Source organism: Eschrichtius robustus, chromosome 3, assembly GCF_028021215.1.
Source record: "Eschrichtius robustus isolate mEscRob2 chromosome 3, mEscRob2.pri, whole genome shotgun sequence".
Taxonomy (NCBI): Eukaryota; Metazoa; Chordata; class Mammalia; order Artiodactyla; family Eschrichtiidae; genus Eschrichtius; species Eschrichtius robustus.
The window spans coordinates 16,119,581-16,137,813 of record NC_090826.1 but is presented as its reverse complement, the minus strand read 5'-3'; the positions used below and the strand labels follow the sequence as shown (position 1 = coordinate 16,137,813).

The 18,233-nt window shown below is 47.3% G+C and overlaps 1 protein-coding gene across 2 annotated transcripts in view; it reads left to right on the top strand.

The window, feature by feature from the left end:
- Window positions 1-17,263, top strand: part of KIF17 (kinesin family member 17) — a 47,609-nt gene extending 30,346 nt beyond the window's left edge. Inside the window, exons 11-15 of one of the 2 annotated variants that reach the window (XM_068537758.1) lie at window positions 1,923-2,154; window positions 12,380-12,638; window positions 14,074-14,141; window positions 15,992-16,109; window positions 17,085-17,263. In XM_068537758.1, coding sequence (XP_068393859.1) covers window positions 1,923-2,154; window positions 12,380-12,638; window positions 14,074-14,141; window positions 15,992-16,109; window positions 17,085-17,263 — 856 coding nt within the window. Of the gene's footprint in view, window positions 1-1,922; window positions 2,155-12,379; window positions 12,639-14,070; window positions 14,142-15,991; window positions 16,110-17,084 lie in introns of both variants that reach the window. The other variant, XM_068537757.1, reaches the window with a different exon arrangement.
- The last annotated feature ends 970 nt before the right edge of the window (window positions 17,264-18,233 follow it).

Genomic DNA, 18,233 nt, shown 5'->3' with positions numbered 1-18,233 from the left:
ACCCCACCCAGGTCTTCTCCTGATGTGGCTGATCCTCTCCAGGAGCAGCGGGGCAGGGATGGTCACTTCTCGGGGCAGCCAGGTGGCAGGGCTCTGCTCACGAAGCAGCACAGGTGCCACCAGATCCCATCAGGGCGCCTGCGGGGGATCAGCTGCTCCAGGAGGGAGGGAAGGGACTGTCCCCGCCTGGTTTTCGAGGGGCCAGGCCTGCAGGCTTCAGGAGCTCAGGGCAGGCGATGCAGGCTTTCCCCAGGTGCCAGCCGAGCCTCCAGTTCCTCCCTGATGGAAGATGTGCTCCCCCTAGGGACAAGCCACCCCAAATACACCCTGAGGCCACCTGCGGGTCCGGGCTTTCCTCACTTGCTCTGCGGCTTTGTGCAAGTCGCTTAACATCTCTGAGCCTTGGTTCTCACCTCTGTAGATGAGCTTACTGTCAGGCTCACCTCCATGACAGAGTCAGCCCCACGGCCAGGGGTTCAGCCCCCTCCGGGCCCCACAGTCCACGGTTCAAACATTAACTGAGCAACTACTACGTGCTGGGCACCAGGATGCAAGCATAGATGGGATGTCACCTTGGCCTTCAAGGGGCTCTCAGTCCAGGGGCAGGCAGGTGCACGAGGCCCGGGGAGGCAGGTTCTGGAGCAGTTAGAACCAGGTTCTGTGTAGTCACTGCCTGGGTTCCCATCCGCTTCCACCACTTCCCAGCTCTGCCACCTAGGCTGAGGTTAACCTCTCTGTGCCTCAGCTTCTCGTCTATACAGTGGGTGATAGTGAGAATCTCGAGAAGCTTGCTGTGAGGGTCAAATGAGACGACGCCTACAGAGGCGGGAGCTTGGTGTCGCGCACACAGAAAACACATGGCACATGTGGCGGCTTTCATGGTGTGGTCTGGAGTGTGGTCGAGGAGGGCTTCTCAGAAGAGGGGACACCTGAATAAGGTTTGCACGAAGATGCCTCAGGGGTGGCATTTGAGGTACAGGGCGCACCTAAGGTGGCACTAAGGTGCAGAGGGTGGAAACAGTCTGGGTGTCTGGAGAAGCAGCCGCCCTGAGTTGAAGCTGGAGTGAGTTAGGGGTGGTGGCGGCAGAGGGAGGTGAGACAGGGAGGCCCTGTGTGCCCCCGGGGCTTGGGCTTCATCCTGATGGGGACCCTACAAGGGTCTTAAGCAGAGCAGTGACTTGGATGTGACTCCCCTGTATCCTGGCTGCCGTCGAGCTGAGAACTGAGCCTGAAGCAGGTCTGGGCCCGGCTGCTCGGTTTGCGTGGTCCCGTTCTTTCCCTTGAGCATGAGCTCCTATCCTGTTATGAATCCTGGGAACGTCTTTGGTTATACTCCCCTTATGTCCCTTTGGAAAGAGGCAGAGTCTAAAATACTTCTGTGGTGCTTTATTAGAGAGTAGGGAGTTCTACATAAGCCTCTGTAGTTATTTCAAATTTGTACTTTTAAAGGCAAAACTCTGAATATTTTTTTAGCATTTTAGATACAAATATTTTAAAAAACGAACTGCTCATAATGTTCCCTGATTAAACATTATGCACTGACTGTATGGAACATTCTCCATAGCCCAGGGGTATTCTGATCCCTGAGGTTGCCTGGGAGCACGGCCGCGAGCCTGCTCTGTGGTGGCACCATCAGTCCCCGGAGGCGGGAGGCGGGTGGAGCAGCTCTGGCTCCAGCGGGAGACTCTCGCCCTTCCTGTGGGGCAGAACCAGCTGGGTGGCTGAGCACACAGGCTTGGAGTCAGGGAGATCTGGCAGGAATGCCGGGTCTGATTCCGAGCCAGCAGCTTCACCTCTCTGGGCCTCAGTTTACGTGTCTGTGAAGTGGGGTTGTTGGAAGGAGTCGATGAGATCAGGCTGGACATCCAGTGCTCAGTGCTCGGCAGACTTTGTCACGTTTGCTTTCTCCTTTGTGAGGGCAGCTTGCAGCTGTTGGAGCAGCAGGTGGTCGGGGGGGAGCAGGCCAAGAACAAGGACCTGAAGGAGAAGCACAGGCGGCGGAAGCGGTATGCGGACGAGCGCAAGAAGCAGTTGGTGGCAGCCCTGCAGAACTCGGACGAGGACAGCGGGGACTGGGTGCTGCTCAACGTCTACGACTCCATCCAGGAGGAAGTGAGGGCCAAGAGCAAGCTGCTGGAGAAAATGCAGAGGAAGGTGAGGCCCTGGGCTCAGGCCGCGCCCCCGCTGGCCCCGCCCCCACACGCCGGCAACGCTGGGCGGGGCCTTCACACCCGGTCTTGACACCTGCGTGGATGTATTCGGTGCCTGCTGTATGACACGTCCTATTCTGGAAGCTGTCACGGTGACAGGTGCGTCTCTGCACTCTTGGAGCTCGCGTTCCAGGGGAAGTGTGTGTGTGTGTAAGAAACAACGCAGCAGAGAAAGAAGCAAGAGACTCTAGGGAGGGGTAGCCCGATGAAGAGAATGGGGGGCTGGCAGGAGGTAGGGGCGGCTTTATTTTTATGTTTTTACTTTTTTTTAAGTACCAATGCCCAAATCACAAATGCACGACTGAATTCATTTCCACAAAGTGAGTGCCCTGTGCAACCAGCACCCAGATGGAGGCACCGAGCATTAGCAGAACCCCAGAAGTTCCTGGGGCCACCTTAGGGGGGGGGGGACAGGACCGTTCTGGTGGAGGTGGTGACTTCTCAGGTGGGACCTGATGGAAGAGCGGTCTGGGCCGAGAGACCGTCCAGTGCCCGGAATGAGGTCCGAGGTTCGGGGAACAGAAAGGCAGCTACCCGGCTGAGCTTGGGGAGTGAGGACAAGAGGAGAATGAGGCTGTGCCATCTGTGACAGACACTTGTGTGTCGTTCAGAGCATCCTCCGGGTGATCTGGGCCTCATAATGTCCTCCTTGGCCACCTGCTCCCCCCTCCTCATCCCCACTCAACACAGGCGACCAAGGGATCTTGCCAAAGCATAAAGCTGATACTTTTTCCTCTTTAAATGTCTTTAGTTTTAAATTTTTCTTGGCTGTTTTCATGCCTTTTCTTAATACCCTTTATGTCTTTAATTGAATTTGGTCTTTCTTGTACTTTGGTCTACATATCTTAAGTTTTTAAAAAATTCTTTCCTCGTTTTGTGTTAATGTCCCACTTGACATCTTCATTTTTGTCCATTTCAAGATTTTGGATTTCTGATTTGAAAATTTCACATCTGTGAGTGCTTGTTTAAGGAAACTTTATTCACATTGGGGTGTTGAGTTATATTTTTAATCTGTTTGGTTCCGTGTGCTTGTGCTTTGGGGGGAATTTTCTTCTGCTGAAATGCTTTGATTTTCATTTTCTATATCTTACAGTAGCTTTGATTAGATACATCTGCTCTCTTCTGTTTATTTCATAATGTCTTGTTTTTCTGCACTCTCAGTGACAATTGAATGCAGAGGTTGTTGGAGGATGGAGGGAACAAAAAGTACCCACCAAACTAAGATACCTTGGGACAGAAAAACGAGGCAGGCAGCTCCATATAATCAATGGATCAGTTGATTATAGGGTAAGGTACTCACAGGGTGGGATTGGGCAGGTGACAATTTGGAAGCATTCGCAGCTGCGCTCCGCAGCACGGAGGGGCCATTGGGACAATTCTGTATTTACCTAGCATGTGGGGGTAGGTACTTGAAAACAGGAAGAGCACTTTTAAATCAAGATTTATGAATGGGTAACTAGTCTTGTGGGCAGTGGGAATACGTTGGGGAAGGTCTTCATCATTGTTTGGAGACTACCAGAGCATAGAGCCCACCTGGACTTAATCATAATTAAACAATATCTATTAACTACAAAGCCCTACACAGAAGAGATTTACTACCCTGTACAGCCCTAGGTAGGGTCCGTGAAAGGACAGGAGGAACTGAACGGGCCCAGGATGGCATCAGTTATGCTAACAGCCATACAGAGGTAAAGGTTCTGGGTGGCTTGCTAGGTTTTCCTATTTGATAGCACACTCTTCTGGCCATATGGCAGCTTTACATATAGAGCTTTTCATTAGTGTCCTATGGCTGCTGTAGCAAATTACCACACATTTAGTTGCCTGAAACAACACAGATTTATTATTTCATAATTCTGTAGGTCAGATTCCAGGTACAGCGTGGCTTGGTTTCTGTGCTTAGAATTCCACAAGGCTGAACTGAAGGTATGGCAGGACTGCATTTCTTTCTGGAGGTCCTAGGGGAGAATCCATTTGCAGATTGTTGACAGAATTTATTCCTATGTGGCTGTAGGATTGAGGTTCCCATCTCCTTGCTGGCTGTCAGCCATGGTCATTCTCAGTTTCTGGAGGTAGCCGGCATTTCCTGGCGCCTGTGCCCCTTCAAAGACAGCCTGGACGATAGAGTCCCTCTCCTGCTTCCAATCCCTTTTTTTTTTTAAATGGATTTTTTAAAAAAATAAATTTATTTATTTTATTTATTTATTTTTGGCTGCATTGGGTCTTCATTGATGCACGTGGGCTTTCTCTAGTTGCGGCGAGCAGGGGCTACTCTTCGTTGCGGTTCGTGGGCTTATCATTGCAGTAGCTTCTCTTGTAGAGCACGGGCTCTAGGCGCGCGGGTTCAGTAGTTGTGGCGCATGGGCTTAGTTGCTCCGCGGCATGTGGGATCTTCCTGGACCAGGGCTTGAACCCGTGTCCCCTGCATTGGCAGGTGGATTCCTGACCACTGCACCACCAGGGAATCCTGCTTCCAATCTCTTTGACTCTCCTCCTGCCTTACTTCTGTGAAGCCTCCCTTCCAATGCACCTCTTCTGCCCATCTCTCTGCCCCCCTCTCCCACGTGGCGCACTTGATTACCTTGGACCCACTCGATAATACGGGATAATCTCCCTATTTTAAAGTCAATTGATTAATAACATTAATTCCATTTGCAAAGTCCTTTTTGCCATTTAAGATAACATATTCACAGGCATAACGCCAGGGGATGAAAATCATAGGGACAAAAATCTTGCCTTCCAAAACAGTTTTTTTTTTTTTTTTAATTTATTTATTTTGGTGAGAGGGGCAATTGCTTCTTTTGTAATTTTCTCTTGTTTCTGCAGGACTTTTAATTTCCACCTCAAGGGGCATCTCCCACTTCTAAGTGCTCTCTAAATGACCTCCAGAGCAGTGCCTTAGAGAGACTAATAGTTTGACTCCTGCACACATTTCAATCTCTCCTATCAATTTCCCAATGTCAGATCTGTTTTCAGTGTTTTCCCACTGTCAGAGTGGGGCTTTCTCTTTGGGGAGTGATTTAACTGCCTTCTGTCACCTTGTTCTCCCACTCCATGCTTTCCTGGGTGCCCTCCACTTATCCCCCTGTGGGGTGGGCTAGGAGCTGGCTGCTGAATTTATTGGTAATTTGAAGCTTCTAGTGTTCTCTGTCTCCCGATCAGTGCCTGGGCTCAGGATGGTTTTATTTTTTCTCTTCATTGTTCTGTATGTTTTTCTGAGGCTCTCTCTGGAGAGATTCAGATTTAGGTATCTGTGTATATGTTTTTAAAATGTAAACAAACGTGTGTGTGTGTGTGTGTGTGTGTGTGTGTGTGTGTACACCCGTCCCTCTCCCCATACATATCCTCCCCCTTCTTGGATAGAAGTAGCTACAATACACACTTCCCCCACCTAGCTTTTTTTTTTTCACATAATGATATATCCTGAAGATCACTCCATAGCAATATCTAGAAACATTCCTCATTCCTTTTTACTGCTACATGGTACTCCACCGTGAGGCCGTATCATTGTTTACTCAAAAGTCATGATGGACATTTCCAATCTTTTGCTACAATAAGGAGTGCTCTAGTAAATAGTCTGTGCATACTACTTTTATATTTTTGGTAGATTCCTTTGGAATCAATTCCTCTAACTGGGATTGCTGGGACAAAGAGTAAATACATGTGTGATTTTGCTAGATATTGCCAGCTTCCCTCCATGGGGGCTGTGTCCTTTTGTGCTTCCACTAGCACGCATGCCTGTGTTTTCTCACAGCCTCACCAACAGATTATACTGAAAATTTTTTGGATTTTTGCCATTCTGATAGATAAGAAGTAGTACCTCAGTGTAGTTTTCTTTTTTTAAAAAAAATATGGAGTCCTCACATTATTCCCCCTAGATTTATTTATTTATTTATTTATTGGCCACGCTGCACAGCACGCGGGATCTTAGTTCCCTGACCAGGGATGGAACCCACACCCCGTGCAGTGGAAGCGCAGAGTCTTAACCACTGGACCGCCAAGAAAGTCCGTAGTTTCCTTTTTTACATTAAGAAAAATTGAGATATAATTGACATATAACATTATATTGGTTTCAGTATAGAACATAATGATTGGGTATTTGTACATACTGTGAAATGATCGCCACAATAAGTCTAGTTAACATGCGTCACCTCACATAGTTACAAATTCTTTTTCTTGTGATGAGAACCTTTAAGATCAACTCTCATAGCAACTTTCAAATATGCAACACAGGGTTATTAACTGTAGTCTCCATGCTGTGTGTTACATTCCCAAGACATTTATTTTATGATTCAGTGCAGTTTTAATCTGCAATTTTTATACTGTGAGCAAGGTTGAGCATTTTTTCGTATGTTTTAGGGATGTTTGCAGGTTTTATTCTCGGAACTGTGTTCACAAGATGGTGGTTCTTTTTCTTCTCTACTTGTAGGAGCTCTTTATATGAGAAGTATTATAATTTATATTAGAGATATTAACTGTTGGTCTGTGATATAAGTTGGAAATATTTTTTTTTCTAGTTTGTTATTGTCACTTTTTACTATGCTTTATGGTATTTTTCCATAAAATTTTTTTTGGTTAAGTTGAGCAACTTTTTAATTATTGCATATAGATTTTGAGTCATAGTGGGAAATCTTCACTTGTGTTTTCTTCTAGAACTTGTGTGGGTTTTTTTTGTTTTTTGTTTTTACATTTAAATCTCTGATCCACTTGGAATTTATTGTGGTGCAAGTGTGAGGAGCTGATTCAATATTATCTTTTGTACCATTTTTTGAAAAGTCCATTTATTCTCCACTGACTTCAGTGCTGTTCTTTTGTATGCTACGTTTCCGTATGTACTTAGATATATTTCTGGATTTTCTGTTCATTTCTCTTGCTCTGTCTATTCATGTACCAGTGTCAGCTACTTTGTTTAAAATTCAGAGGCTTTATAATCTGTTTTATAATCTCATAATCCTCTCTTAGTGATTTTCTTTTCCAGGTTTTACCTGGCTCTTCTTTCTTGTTTGCTTTCCCCCCGCTCCCCAAATGAACTTTATAAACAATTGGGTTAGGTCAAAAGAAAAAAAAGTGGGTGGAATTTTGGGGAGAATTATGTTATATTTATAAGTTAGCTTGGGAGTATTGACATCTTTATGAAGCTGAGTTATCCTGTTCAGGAACATCCATGGCATATCTTTCTGTTAGTTCAAATCAATTTTTATGTCATGCAGGAGTATTTTATAGATTTCCTCATGTAGGTTTTAGACATATCTTGTTAATTTTACACTTAGGTATTTTATTTTATTTGTTTTCCTCTATGGGGTGTCCTTCTCCAACTTTTTTTTCTTAATAAATTTATTTTTGGCTGCGTTGGGTCTTCATTGCTGCGCACGGGCTTTCCCTAATTGCAGCGAGTGGGGGCTACTCTTTGTTTCGGTGTGCAGGCTTCTCATTGCGGTGGCTTCTCTTGTTTCGGAGCACCGGCTCTAGGTGCGCGGGCTTCAGTAGTTGTGACACACAGGCTCAGTAGTTGTGGCTTGCGCTCTAGAGCGCAGGCTCAGTAGTTGTGGCGCACGGGCTTAGTTGCTCCGCGGCATGTGGGATCTTCCTGGACCAAGGCTCAAACCCCTGTCCCCTGCATTGGCAGGTGGATTCTTAACCACTGTGCCACCAGGGAAGTCGTCCCCTCCATTATATCTTCTAACTGGATTTTGTTTGTGAAATGAAGGCTATTGGCTGACAAAGGTATTTTAAAAAATCATTATGAAATAGAAGAAAACACTTCTCAACTCTTTCTATGGGGCCAGTAAGACCTGATACCAAAACCAGACAAAGACATAACAAGAAAACTATAAACCAATATTTTAATGAATATAGAAGAAAAATGCTCTACAAAATACCAGCACACCAAATCTAGCAACATATAAAAAGGATTATACACCATGCTGAAGTGGGATTTATCCCAGGAATTCAAGGTTGGTTTAGCATCCAAAAATCAATTAATGTAATATCAATAGAATAAAGGACAAAACCTACATGATCATCTTAATAGATGCAGAAAAAGCATTTAACAAAACTCAAAACCTGTCATGACAAAAACACTCAACAAACTAGGAATGAAAGGTAACTTCTTCAGCCTGATAAAGGGCATGAAAAACTCACAGCTAACATCATACTCAGTGGTGAAAAACAGAATGCTTTTCCCTTAAGATCAGAAACAAGAAAAGGGTACTTGCTCTTACAACTTCTGTTCAACATTGGACTGGTGGTTCTACCAAGGGCAGTTAAGCAAGAAGGTGAAATGAAAGGCATCTAGATTGGCAAAGAATAGGTAAAACTGTCTCTAGTTGCAGATGACATGATCTTTGTATATAGAAAATCTTAAGGAATCCACTAAAAAATCTACTGGAATCAATGAACAAGTTCAGCAGGATACAAGATCAATAAGGAAAAAGCAGCTGTATTTCTGTACACTTGCAATGAATAATCTGCAAATAGATTTAAGAAAACAATTTCATTTACAATACATCAAAAAGAATAAAATACTTAGGAAAAAATTTTTTTTAAATAAATTTATTTTATTTATTTATTTTTGGCTGCGTTGGGTCTTCGTTGCTGTGCGTGGGCTTTCTCTAGTTGCGGAGAGTGGGGGCTACTCTTTGTTGCGGTGCACGGGCTTCTCATTGCGGTGGCTTCTCTTGTTGCAGAGCACGGACTCTAGGCATGCGGGCTTCAGTAGTTGTGGCTCGCAGGCTCTAGAGCGCAGGCTCAGTAGTTGTGGCGCACGGGCTTAGTTGCTCCGCAGCGTGTGGGATCTTCCTGGACCAGGGCTTGGACCCGTGTCCCCTGCATTGGCAGGCAGATTCTTAACCACTGCACCACCAGGGAAGCCCAGGAAAAAGTTTTACAAAAGAAGTACAAAACTTATATTCCAAAAACTATAAAACATTGTTGAGAGAAATTAAGAATACCTAAATAGAAACTTCCCTGGCGGTCCAGTGGTTAAGACTCTGCACCTCCACTGCAAGGGGCATGGGTTTGATCCCTGGTCAGGGAACTAAGATACCCTATATGCTGCGCAGCGTGGCCCAAAAAAAAAAAAAAGAGAGAGAGAGAAAAGGATACCTAGATAAATGGAAAGATATACCATGTTCATAGATTGGAAGACTTAATTTTGATAAGATGGCAATACTTCTCAAATTGATCTGCAGATTTCAAGGCAATCACGCTCAAAGAACCAGCTGGCTTCTTTGAAGAAATTGACAAGCTGATCTTAAAGTTCGTATGGCAATTCAAGGGACTCAGAATAACCAACATAATCTTGAACAAAGTTGGAGGACTCATACTTCCTGATTCAAAATTTACTACAAAGTTCCAGTAATCAAGGCTGAGTGGTACTGGTGTAAAGACAGACATATAGAATCAGTGGAATGGAACTGGGGGTCTAGAAATAAACCCTCACATTTACAGTTAGTTGATTTTCAACAAGGGTGCCAAGATGATTCAATGGAGAAAGGATAGTCTTTTCAACAAATGATGCTGGGACAACTAGATACCCACATGCCAAAGAAAGATGCTGGACTCCAACCTCATGTAGTATACAAAAATTAACTCAAAATGAGTCAAAAACCTAAATAGAAGAGCTAAAACTATAAAACTCTTAGAAGAAAATGCAGGTTTAAATCTTTATTACCTTGAATTAGGTAATGCTTTCTTAGGTATGATACCAAAAGCACAAACGACAAAGGAATAAAAGATAAATTGGACTTAATCAAAATTAAACTTTTGTAGGAATTCCCTGGCGGTCCAGTGGTTAGGACCCCACACTTTCACTGCTGAGGGCCCAGGTTCAATCCCTGGTTAGGGAGCTAAGATCCCACAAGCCGCAGGACGCAGCCAAAACAAAACAAAACAAAACAAAAAATGAACCAGCAGGTATTTAAAAAAAATTAAACTTTTGTGCTTCAAGGAACACTATCAAAAAAGAGAAAAGGCATCTCACAGAATGAAAGAAAATATTTTCAAATCATATAGTATGATAAGGTGCTTGCATCTAGAAAATATTAAAAAAACTTACAACTCAAGAATAAAAAGACCACCCAATTTTAAAATGGGCAAAGGATCTGAACAGACATTTCTCCAAAGAAGATATACAAATGGTCAATAAACACATGAAAGGATGTTCGACATCATTAGCCATTAGGGAAATGCAACTCAAAACCACAGTGAGATACCATCTCATACCCACTGGGATGATTGTAGTAAAAAAGACATACAATAACAAATGTTGGTGAGGATGTGGAGAAATTGGAGGCCTCATATACTGCTTGTGGGTATGTGGAGCCCTCATATACTGCTTTGGAAAATAGTCTGGCAGTTCCTCAATTGCTTAAACATAGTGTTACCATATGACCCAGCAGTTACACTCAAGAACAGCAAAAATATATCCACACAAAAAATTGTACACTGATGTTCATAGTCGCATTATTTATTATAGCTGCAAATGAAAACAATCATGAATGAAAAAATAACGTGATATATCCACACAATGGAATATTATTTGGCAGGAAAAGGAATGAAGTACTGACATGTTCTACAACATGGATGAACCTTGAAAACTCTATGTTCATTGAAAGAAGCCAGATACAAAAGACCACATGTTGTATGATTACATTTATATGAAATGTCCAGAATAAGCATATCTATAGAGACAGAAAGTAGACTGGTGGTGATGATTGTACAACTCTGAATATGCTAAAAGCCACTGAATTGTATATTTTTTATTTTATTTTATTTTTTGGCTGTGCTGCACGGCTTGTGGGATTTTAATTCCCTGCTAAAGGATTGAACCCAGGCCCTTGGCTTTGAGAGCATGGAGTCCTAACCACTAGACCACCAAGGAATTCCCAAATTGTACACTTTAAATGGGTGAATTGTATGACGTGAACTATATCTCAATAAAGCTGTTACAAAAATCATTGTGAATGATTACAAATGTACAAAAATATATTGTTACCATGAATGCCATGTATCTACTATCCAGCTACATTCACGGAACATAATTAATTTAGTTGAAGGCCCTGCGTACCCGCCCCTCCCTGATGGCTCCCCGCCCACCTGTGTCCTACCAGGCATCCTGTGTTCTCAGTTGGTTACATGTGACTATCATTCCCATGAATTTATTTTTAAATTTTTTTAAAAAATTTATTTTATTTATTCATTTTGGTCTGCATTGGGTCTTCGTTGCTGTGCGCGGGCTTTCTCTAGTTGCGGTGCACAGGCTTCTCATTGCGGTGGCTTCTCTTGTTGTGGAACATGGGCTCTAGGCGTGTGAGCTTCAGTAGTTGTGGCGCGCGGGCTCGGTAGTTGTGGCTCACGGGCTTAGTTGCTCCGCGGCACGTGGGATCTTCCCGGACCAGGGCTCAAACCCACGTCCCCTGCATTGGCAGGCGGATTCTTAACCATTGCGCCACCAGAAAAGCCCTCCCATGAATTTAAAACAGTCTTCTTTACTAATCAAACTGTCCCTGCTCTTTGAGGAAACAGATTGCGCCAAGGTGTCTTGGGGTTCAGGGAGGGCCTGGTTGGAGTTAGGAGTCCCCATGCTTAGGAGGCTATGGAGGGCCAGTCTGGCAGACCTGGGCAGGAGATCAAAACAATCTGGAACCCATGGTTAAATCAAGGTGGGTCTGATTCTTAAGTCTGGTGTTTGTCACATCATAACAGGATTGTGGCAGTGGGAGAGCAAGGACTGTTGAGTCTGAGAATTTATGCCTATTGCTTCTTTTAGAGAAAGAGTTTGTACAGTTCTCTGAGATCTTGTAGGACTGTGGTGACTACAGTGTTATGTGTGGAGCCTTCTGAAAGGCTCCTGAATAAAATGTATGAGTGTGGGATGGAGACTGAGGGCTGGCAGTGGGGGCTGATGATCAGCCTCTCTTCCTGCTTTCTGCAGGGCTGTGGACCCTGTAGGTGCTCATTTAAACACTGAGTGGAGAGGTGGGAGGGAAGGTGAATGAATCAATGGAAGGATGACAGGACAGATGGTGGAGATCAGAATGGACGGGTGAGTGGATCAGTGAGCAGAGGATGAGTGGCTGGCCGGAGGGGCAGGGAGCGGATGCAGAGGTCAGATGGATGGTAAGATGTGTCCATGTCTTTCCTGCTCACTGCTTGTCATCCTTTGTTTTTAGCTTCGGGCGGCAGAGGTGGAGATCAAAGATCTGCAGTCAGAGTTTGAGCTAGAGAAGATCGATTACTTGGCCACCATCCGTCGGCAGGAACGTGACTTGATGCTCTTCCAGCAGCTCTTGGAGCAGGTGCAGCCCCTGATTCGCCGAGACTGTAACTATAGCAACCTGGAGAAGATAAGGCGCGAGTCCTGCTGGGATGAGGATAATGGCTTCTGGAAGATCCCCCAGCCCATCATCCTAAAAACCAGCCTCCCAGTAGGTCAGGAGCTTTGCTGCGCTGCCCCCCACCAGTTGTCCCCGCCCTTCTCCACAGTTTGCCCTCCTGCAGGCTGACAGGTGGCCATGCAGCTCTCCCTGCTGGCTGTGGGTGCAGCAGACCATGTGACTCTGGGAACCCAAAATGTTGGGGACCTAAGAGTCAGACAGATGTGGGTTGGGATTCTGGCTCCACCATTCCCTGTGTGACCTTCTGGGGACTCAGTGCCCTCCTCTGTGAAATGGGGATGAATAACAGCACTTTCCTTAAAGATTGCTGGGTGGCTTAAAATGTGTTAGTACATGTAAAACCCTTAGAGCCATGCCTGGCGCATTTTAAATGTGTGGTACATTTTCTTATCATGATCATCATTGTCATTATTTCCTCCTACAATAACTCTGTGAAGGACAAAGATTTTTTTAAAAAAATTATTTATTTATTTATTTATTTATTTATTTTTATGGCTGTGTTGGGTCTTCGTTTCTGTGCGAGGGCTTTCTCTAGTTGTGGCAAGTGGAGGCCACTCTTCATCGCGGTGCGCGGGCCTCTCGCTATCGCGGCCTCTCTTGTTGCGGAGCACAGGCTCCAGACACGCAGGCTCAGCAACTGTGGCTCACGGGCCTAGTTGCTCCGCAGCATGTGGGATCTTCCCAGACCAGGGCTCGAACCCGTGTCCCCTGCGTTAGCAGGCAGACTCTCAAACACTGCGCCACCAGGGAAGCCCAGACAAACGTTTTTTACACCTGTTTTACATATGAGGAATCTCAGAGAATGTAAGTGACTTATCCAAAATCACAGTCATAGCGGTGAGTTGTAGGCCAGGGACAGAAACGAGCTGTTCAGAGTTTCAGGCCTGGTTCACCTTCTGCTTTTGCCGCTGACCTCCTGTGTGACGTTATGTTGGTCAATGTCCCTCTCTGGGCTTTGGTCCCCTGATCTTCACAAAGAAGGGGTTGGAAAAGATGACCTTGAAGGCTCCCCCACCTCCACTGAGTCCGAGTAGGGTCAGACTTGCGGCGGATCCTCTCCAGCCACGTGCTGGCTCTGCCCATTCAGGGAGCAGCAGGCTCCTGCATCCCACGGGGCCCACACCGGTCCTCACCTGGTCAGAGGGTACCCATCCAGGTCCTACATCTCTGACGATCACGGATGGCACTGGCACCATCCCTACTGGAACTCCAGCCACCCCATTTCCCACAGTCTGCAGGCAGAGTGGCCTTTCTCCCCGCGCCCACCTGCTCTCTAGCCTGGAGGCAGGGGAGTGGCTTCTTTGGTCTGAGCCCTCCTGTTGTCTGTTTCCCAAAGCCATCCCCTTGCTTGGGCTGGGAGGTGTCCTCCCCTGGCTCCAAGCCTGAGCCACGCCTGAGCGCCCAGCCCCCCGTCCCTCTGGCCCTCATTCCAGGCAGCAGTGACCTCAGCTTCTGTTTTCTCATAGCAGTTTCAACAGGGCTACAGAACAGATCAGCCCGCAAAACCTCCACAGCGGACAACGGTGAACCAGGCACGGTAAGGTCTCTGGGAGAGCGAGGGGAGAGCTGGCACCGGGCAGGCTTGGCCCCCGAGGCGCAGTGGGTCAGCGCTGCTGTAGAAACTGGACTCTATTTCTGTCCACCTCATGATTAAAGTGGGGGGCTGAGCCAGGACCCTTTCTGTGTAATTCTTTGCACCCAGACCCTCCACCCCCTCTGGCCCTCATTCAAAAGCCCTTTATGCGCATAAAGACCAGAGGAAAAGCAGGGGTTCAAGGCAGCCCACCCTGCTGGTGAAGGACAGAAGCTTCAGCTTCAATCCCAGTGGCCAAGGAGTTCATTCTGGTTCCCTTGGTCCCAGCTGGTACCCTCGGACTGAAAGCATCCTCAGAGTTTCCATAAACAGTCATTGGGATTCTGAAGTCACTTTATTTCATATCTCCCTTATTTTGTATTACAACAAATATATATCCTTAAAGCAGAGGTCAGCTTTTCTCTAAAGGACCAAACAGTAAATACTTTAGGGTCTGGGGGCCATATGGTCTCTGACACAACTACTCAACTCTGCCATGATGGCACAAAACCAGCCATACGCAATATGTAAACAAATGAGCACAGCTACGTTCCAATAAAACTTTACAAGAACAGTCTGTGGGCCAGATTTGGCCCATAGGCTGTAATTTGCTGATCGCTGCCTTAAACCATTACAGATATTTTGGAAAACCTACACAGAAAATACATTTGCAGTCATGATAAGGCCACTCATAGGTTAATGAATTCCAGCTAAGCATCTCCGCCTGAGCAACTCAGGCTGGTTAAAGCTCTGATTGGCTGCTTTTGATGCCTTAACTTTGTAAAAAAAAAAAGTGTTAAGTTGTTCCTGAAACAACCATTCTTAACCTGGGACCACAAATGGGTTATATTAGAATGCTTTTAGTTTCAGTAAGCAAACTAGGGAATTTATTGGTTCATGTTAAGTTTACCAGTTTCAGGCATGGCTGGATCAAGGGGCTCAGCCAGTCCTGGTTCTGTGTGTTTCTTGACCTTTTGGCTCTGCTTCACTTGGAATCTTAGGTTTGGACTCAGGCAGGCTTTCTCCATGTGGCCGGAAAGATGGCTGCTAGCAATTGGTGATCCAATAGGAAGAGAGACCTGGTCTTTTAGAGCATCCTTAAACCAATGCTTGTGGCAAGATTCTGATTGGCTCTGCCTGGGTCATGGGCCTACTTTTGGACCAATGACTATATCCAGAAGATGTAGTGCTGTGATTGGCCCAGTCTGGATCACATGTCCAGCTGTGTAGCAAGGGGATGGGCAGGTGGGAGTGGTGATATTAGGGTGCTATGAATGATCACCCCACCAGGACCATGTCAAGTGGGAGAAGGGTAGTTCCCTGAAGGAAGAGATTCAGGCTGAAGAAAAGAAATCCACTATAGCAGTGAAAAATACTAGTCCTTGGTGATAAAAATGTTGGGACTCCAGTTCTCATGATCATAAGTGAGCTCACGAGCTGAGTACTGTATTACCTATTCTGTGAATATATTGTGATGGGTTTAAGGGTGTGTAACATCGTCCTTGCCCCGATGGACCTTGTTTTGAGCTTTGCAGGAGGAACAAGGCACTTCGCGTCCCAAGGAAGATGGGGGTGGAGGGTGGGGAGGAGCATGTGTAGGCTTGGCTGGTGACTGTGACCCTTTTGCCCTGAGCTGCCTGGATCCCACTGCAAGTGTCTGGGGTCTGAACTGTATGGTACACCAATGTGGGCAGTGAGGTTCAGGGCAGCCCTGCCACCCAGGCTGGCAGAGCCTGCTGAACCCTGGGTAAGGGCCCAGATAAGAACTGCACAAACAAGGGGTCTTAACCTGTGAGGATTTGGAATCTCAGCAGGAAGAAGACCGCTACAGGCTGATGCTCAGCCGGAGTGACAGTGAAAACATTGCCAGTAACTACTTCCGGCCCAAGCGGGCCAGCCAGATCCTCAGCACGAATCCCATGAAGAGCCTCAGTGAGTACCCTGCCCACCTCCTGTCCCCCAGGCCCTCCCTGAGAGCTCTGGAGGATTTGGAGTCACACAGGCCTGGGTCAGAAACCCCTTTCCCTCTCTGAGCCTCAGTTTCCTCAGCTGTAAACTGAGGGGGGTATACCTTCTCCTCAGGATCAGGTGAGATGAGGTGGGAAGTGCTCAGTACACAGCCTCCCCTTTCCTCCCCCGCTCCGTCTCCCGGTGGGGAGGTGCTGAGCTGGATCCTCTGTCTCCCCGACACGCAGAAGGTCCTCAGCACACAGCTTGGGCCCCGGCCTGGAGTTGTCTGGGACTTGGTCAGTTGCTCACCAGCTGCCTCAGACGCCAGTATGGTGACTTTCTCCCACTGAGCCAAGTGGGGGCAAACAGGACCACAAAAGCAAAACACACTTTTACAAGCAAGAATCGAAAATCACTTTGTTCCTCTGCTTTTAAAACTAAAATCAAAGGCCACAGAGCTTCCAATAAAATACCAGTAAAAAGCAAATCTCAGTTCTACACAGAGGTTATTTGGGAGACAGAATGGGTGGAGTTGAGGAATAAGGAGGGAAAAGCTGGACAGGAAAGAAACTGACATCAGTTGAGTAGTTGGCATCGTGCCCATGTTGCAGATGAGGAAACTGAGGCTCAGAGAGAAGTGGCTCCCTAAGGTTATACTTCCAGGAAGTGGTGGAGCAGGGATTTGAACCAGGCTTGTGTGGCTTGACAGTCCAGGCTGCCTCAGCCTGAGGCTTTAACACTCCATGCTCCCAGCCCAGACCCTTTGGATGCAGATGTAGTGCTGGGTCCAAGGCCTCAACCAGAGCAGCTTCTCAGAGCTTGGGGTCCCAGCTGCGGGACCAGGGCCTCTGGCTGGGTGGGGGGTGGACCAGACTTTGCACCCCGCACACACGGAGTCTTTTCTCTCCATCCTCTGCGCTCCTGGCTTACCAGTGCTTCTGCCCTGCTTCTCCACAGCACATCACAGCTCGCCGCCAGGCCTCAGCTCCCCACTTGGCAACAGCTCTGCCATCCCACCCACCCAGGCCCCTGAAATGCCCCAGCCTCGGCCCTTCCGCCTTGAGTCCCTTGACATCCCCTTCACCAAGGCCAAGCGTAAGAAAAGCAAAAGCAGCTTTGGCGGTGAGCCTCTGTGAACACATTGCCTGCCGCTGCCCTGCCTTTGGGCTCCGTGAGACTGCCAGGCCCCTCCGGGGAAGACCCAGCGAGGTCTCCTCCCACCTGCCCCCCACAGTACTGGGGGCACCCGAGGGGGCCCTGGCCCTGGGAAGGCACAGTCCCCTCCCTGCTACCCAGAGAGCCCACTCTGCCCGGGGCATGAGCTCCTCGGAGGCTGGACCATCCTTGGAGAGACCTGCTCCGGCTCTCCATGCCACGTCAGTGTTTTCATCTGCCCACCACTGTGCCCACCAGTGTTGTCCTGTGCCTCCATGGGCTCAGAAACCTCAGCTCTGCCTCAAGGCCTTCACTAGCAGCCCGATAGAGTGGGGCAGTGACTTCCACATGGGTCAAGCTCAATGTCTTGGCGATTGAAAATTGTGCCTCCATCTAGTAGGCCCCGCTTGGTGAGGAAGCCCTGTGGGACGGGCACAGGAGTCCTGGAGCAGCTGTTCCCACGCTGCCCACTCCCAGCGGGTCTGCGGCCCAGAGGAGGCCACTCCACATTAAGCTGCCCTAATAAACTGCCTTTAATTGATGAACTGCCCTTCTCTGATCTTCTGACAGCATCACTGGGGCCCCTCCCTGCCACTGCCTGGCCTTCATGGGGAAGCTCTTTCGGAGCAGGGATTCTTTTTTTTGAAATTTATTTATTTATTTATTTATTTTTGGCTGCGTTGGGTCTTTGTTGCTGCACGCGGGCTTTCTCTAGTTGCGCCGAGAGGGGGCTACTCTTCCTTGCGGTGCGGGGGCTACTCTTCCTTGCGGTGCGCGGGCTTCTCATTGTGGTGGCTTCTCTTGTTGTGGAGCACGGGCTCTAGGCACATGGGCTTCAGTAGTTGTGGCTCACGGGTTCTAGAGCGCAGGCTCAGTAGTTGTGGCACACGGGCTCAGTTGCTCCGCGGCATGTGGGATCTTCCTGGACCAGGGATCGAACCTGTGTCCCCT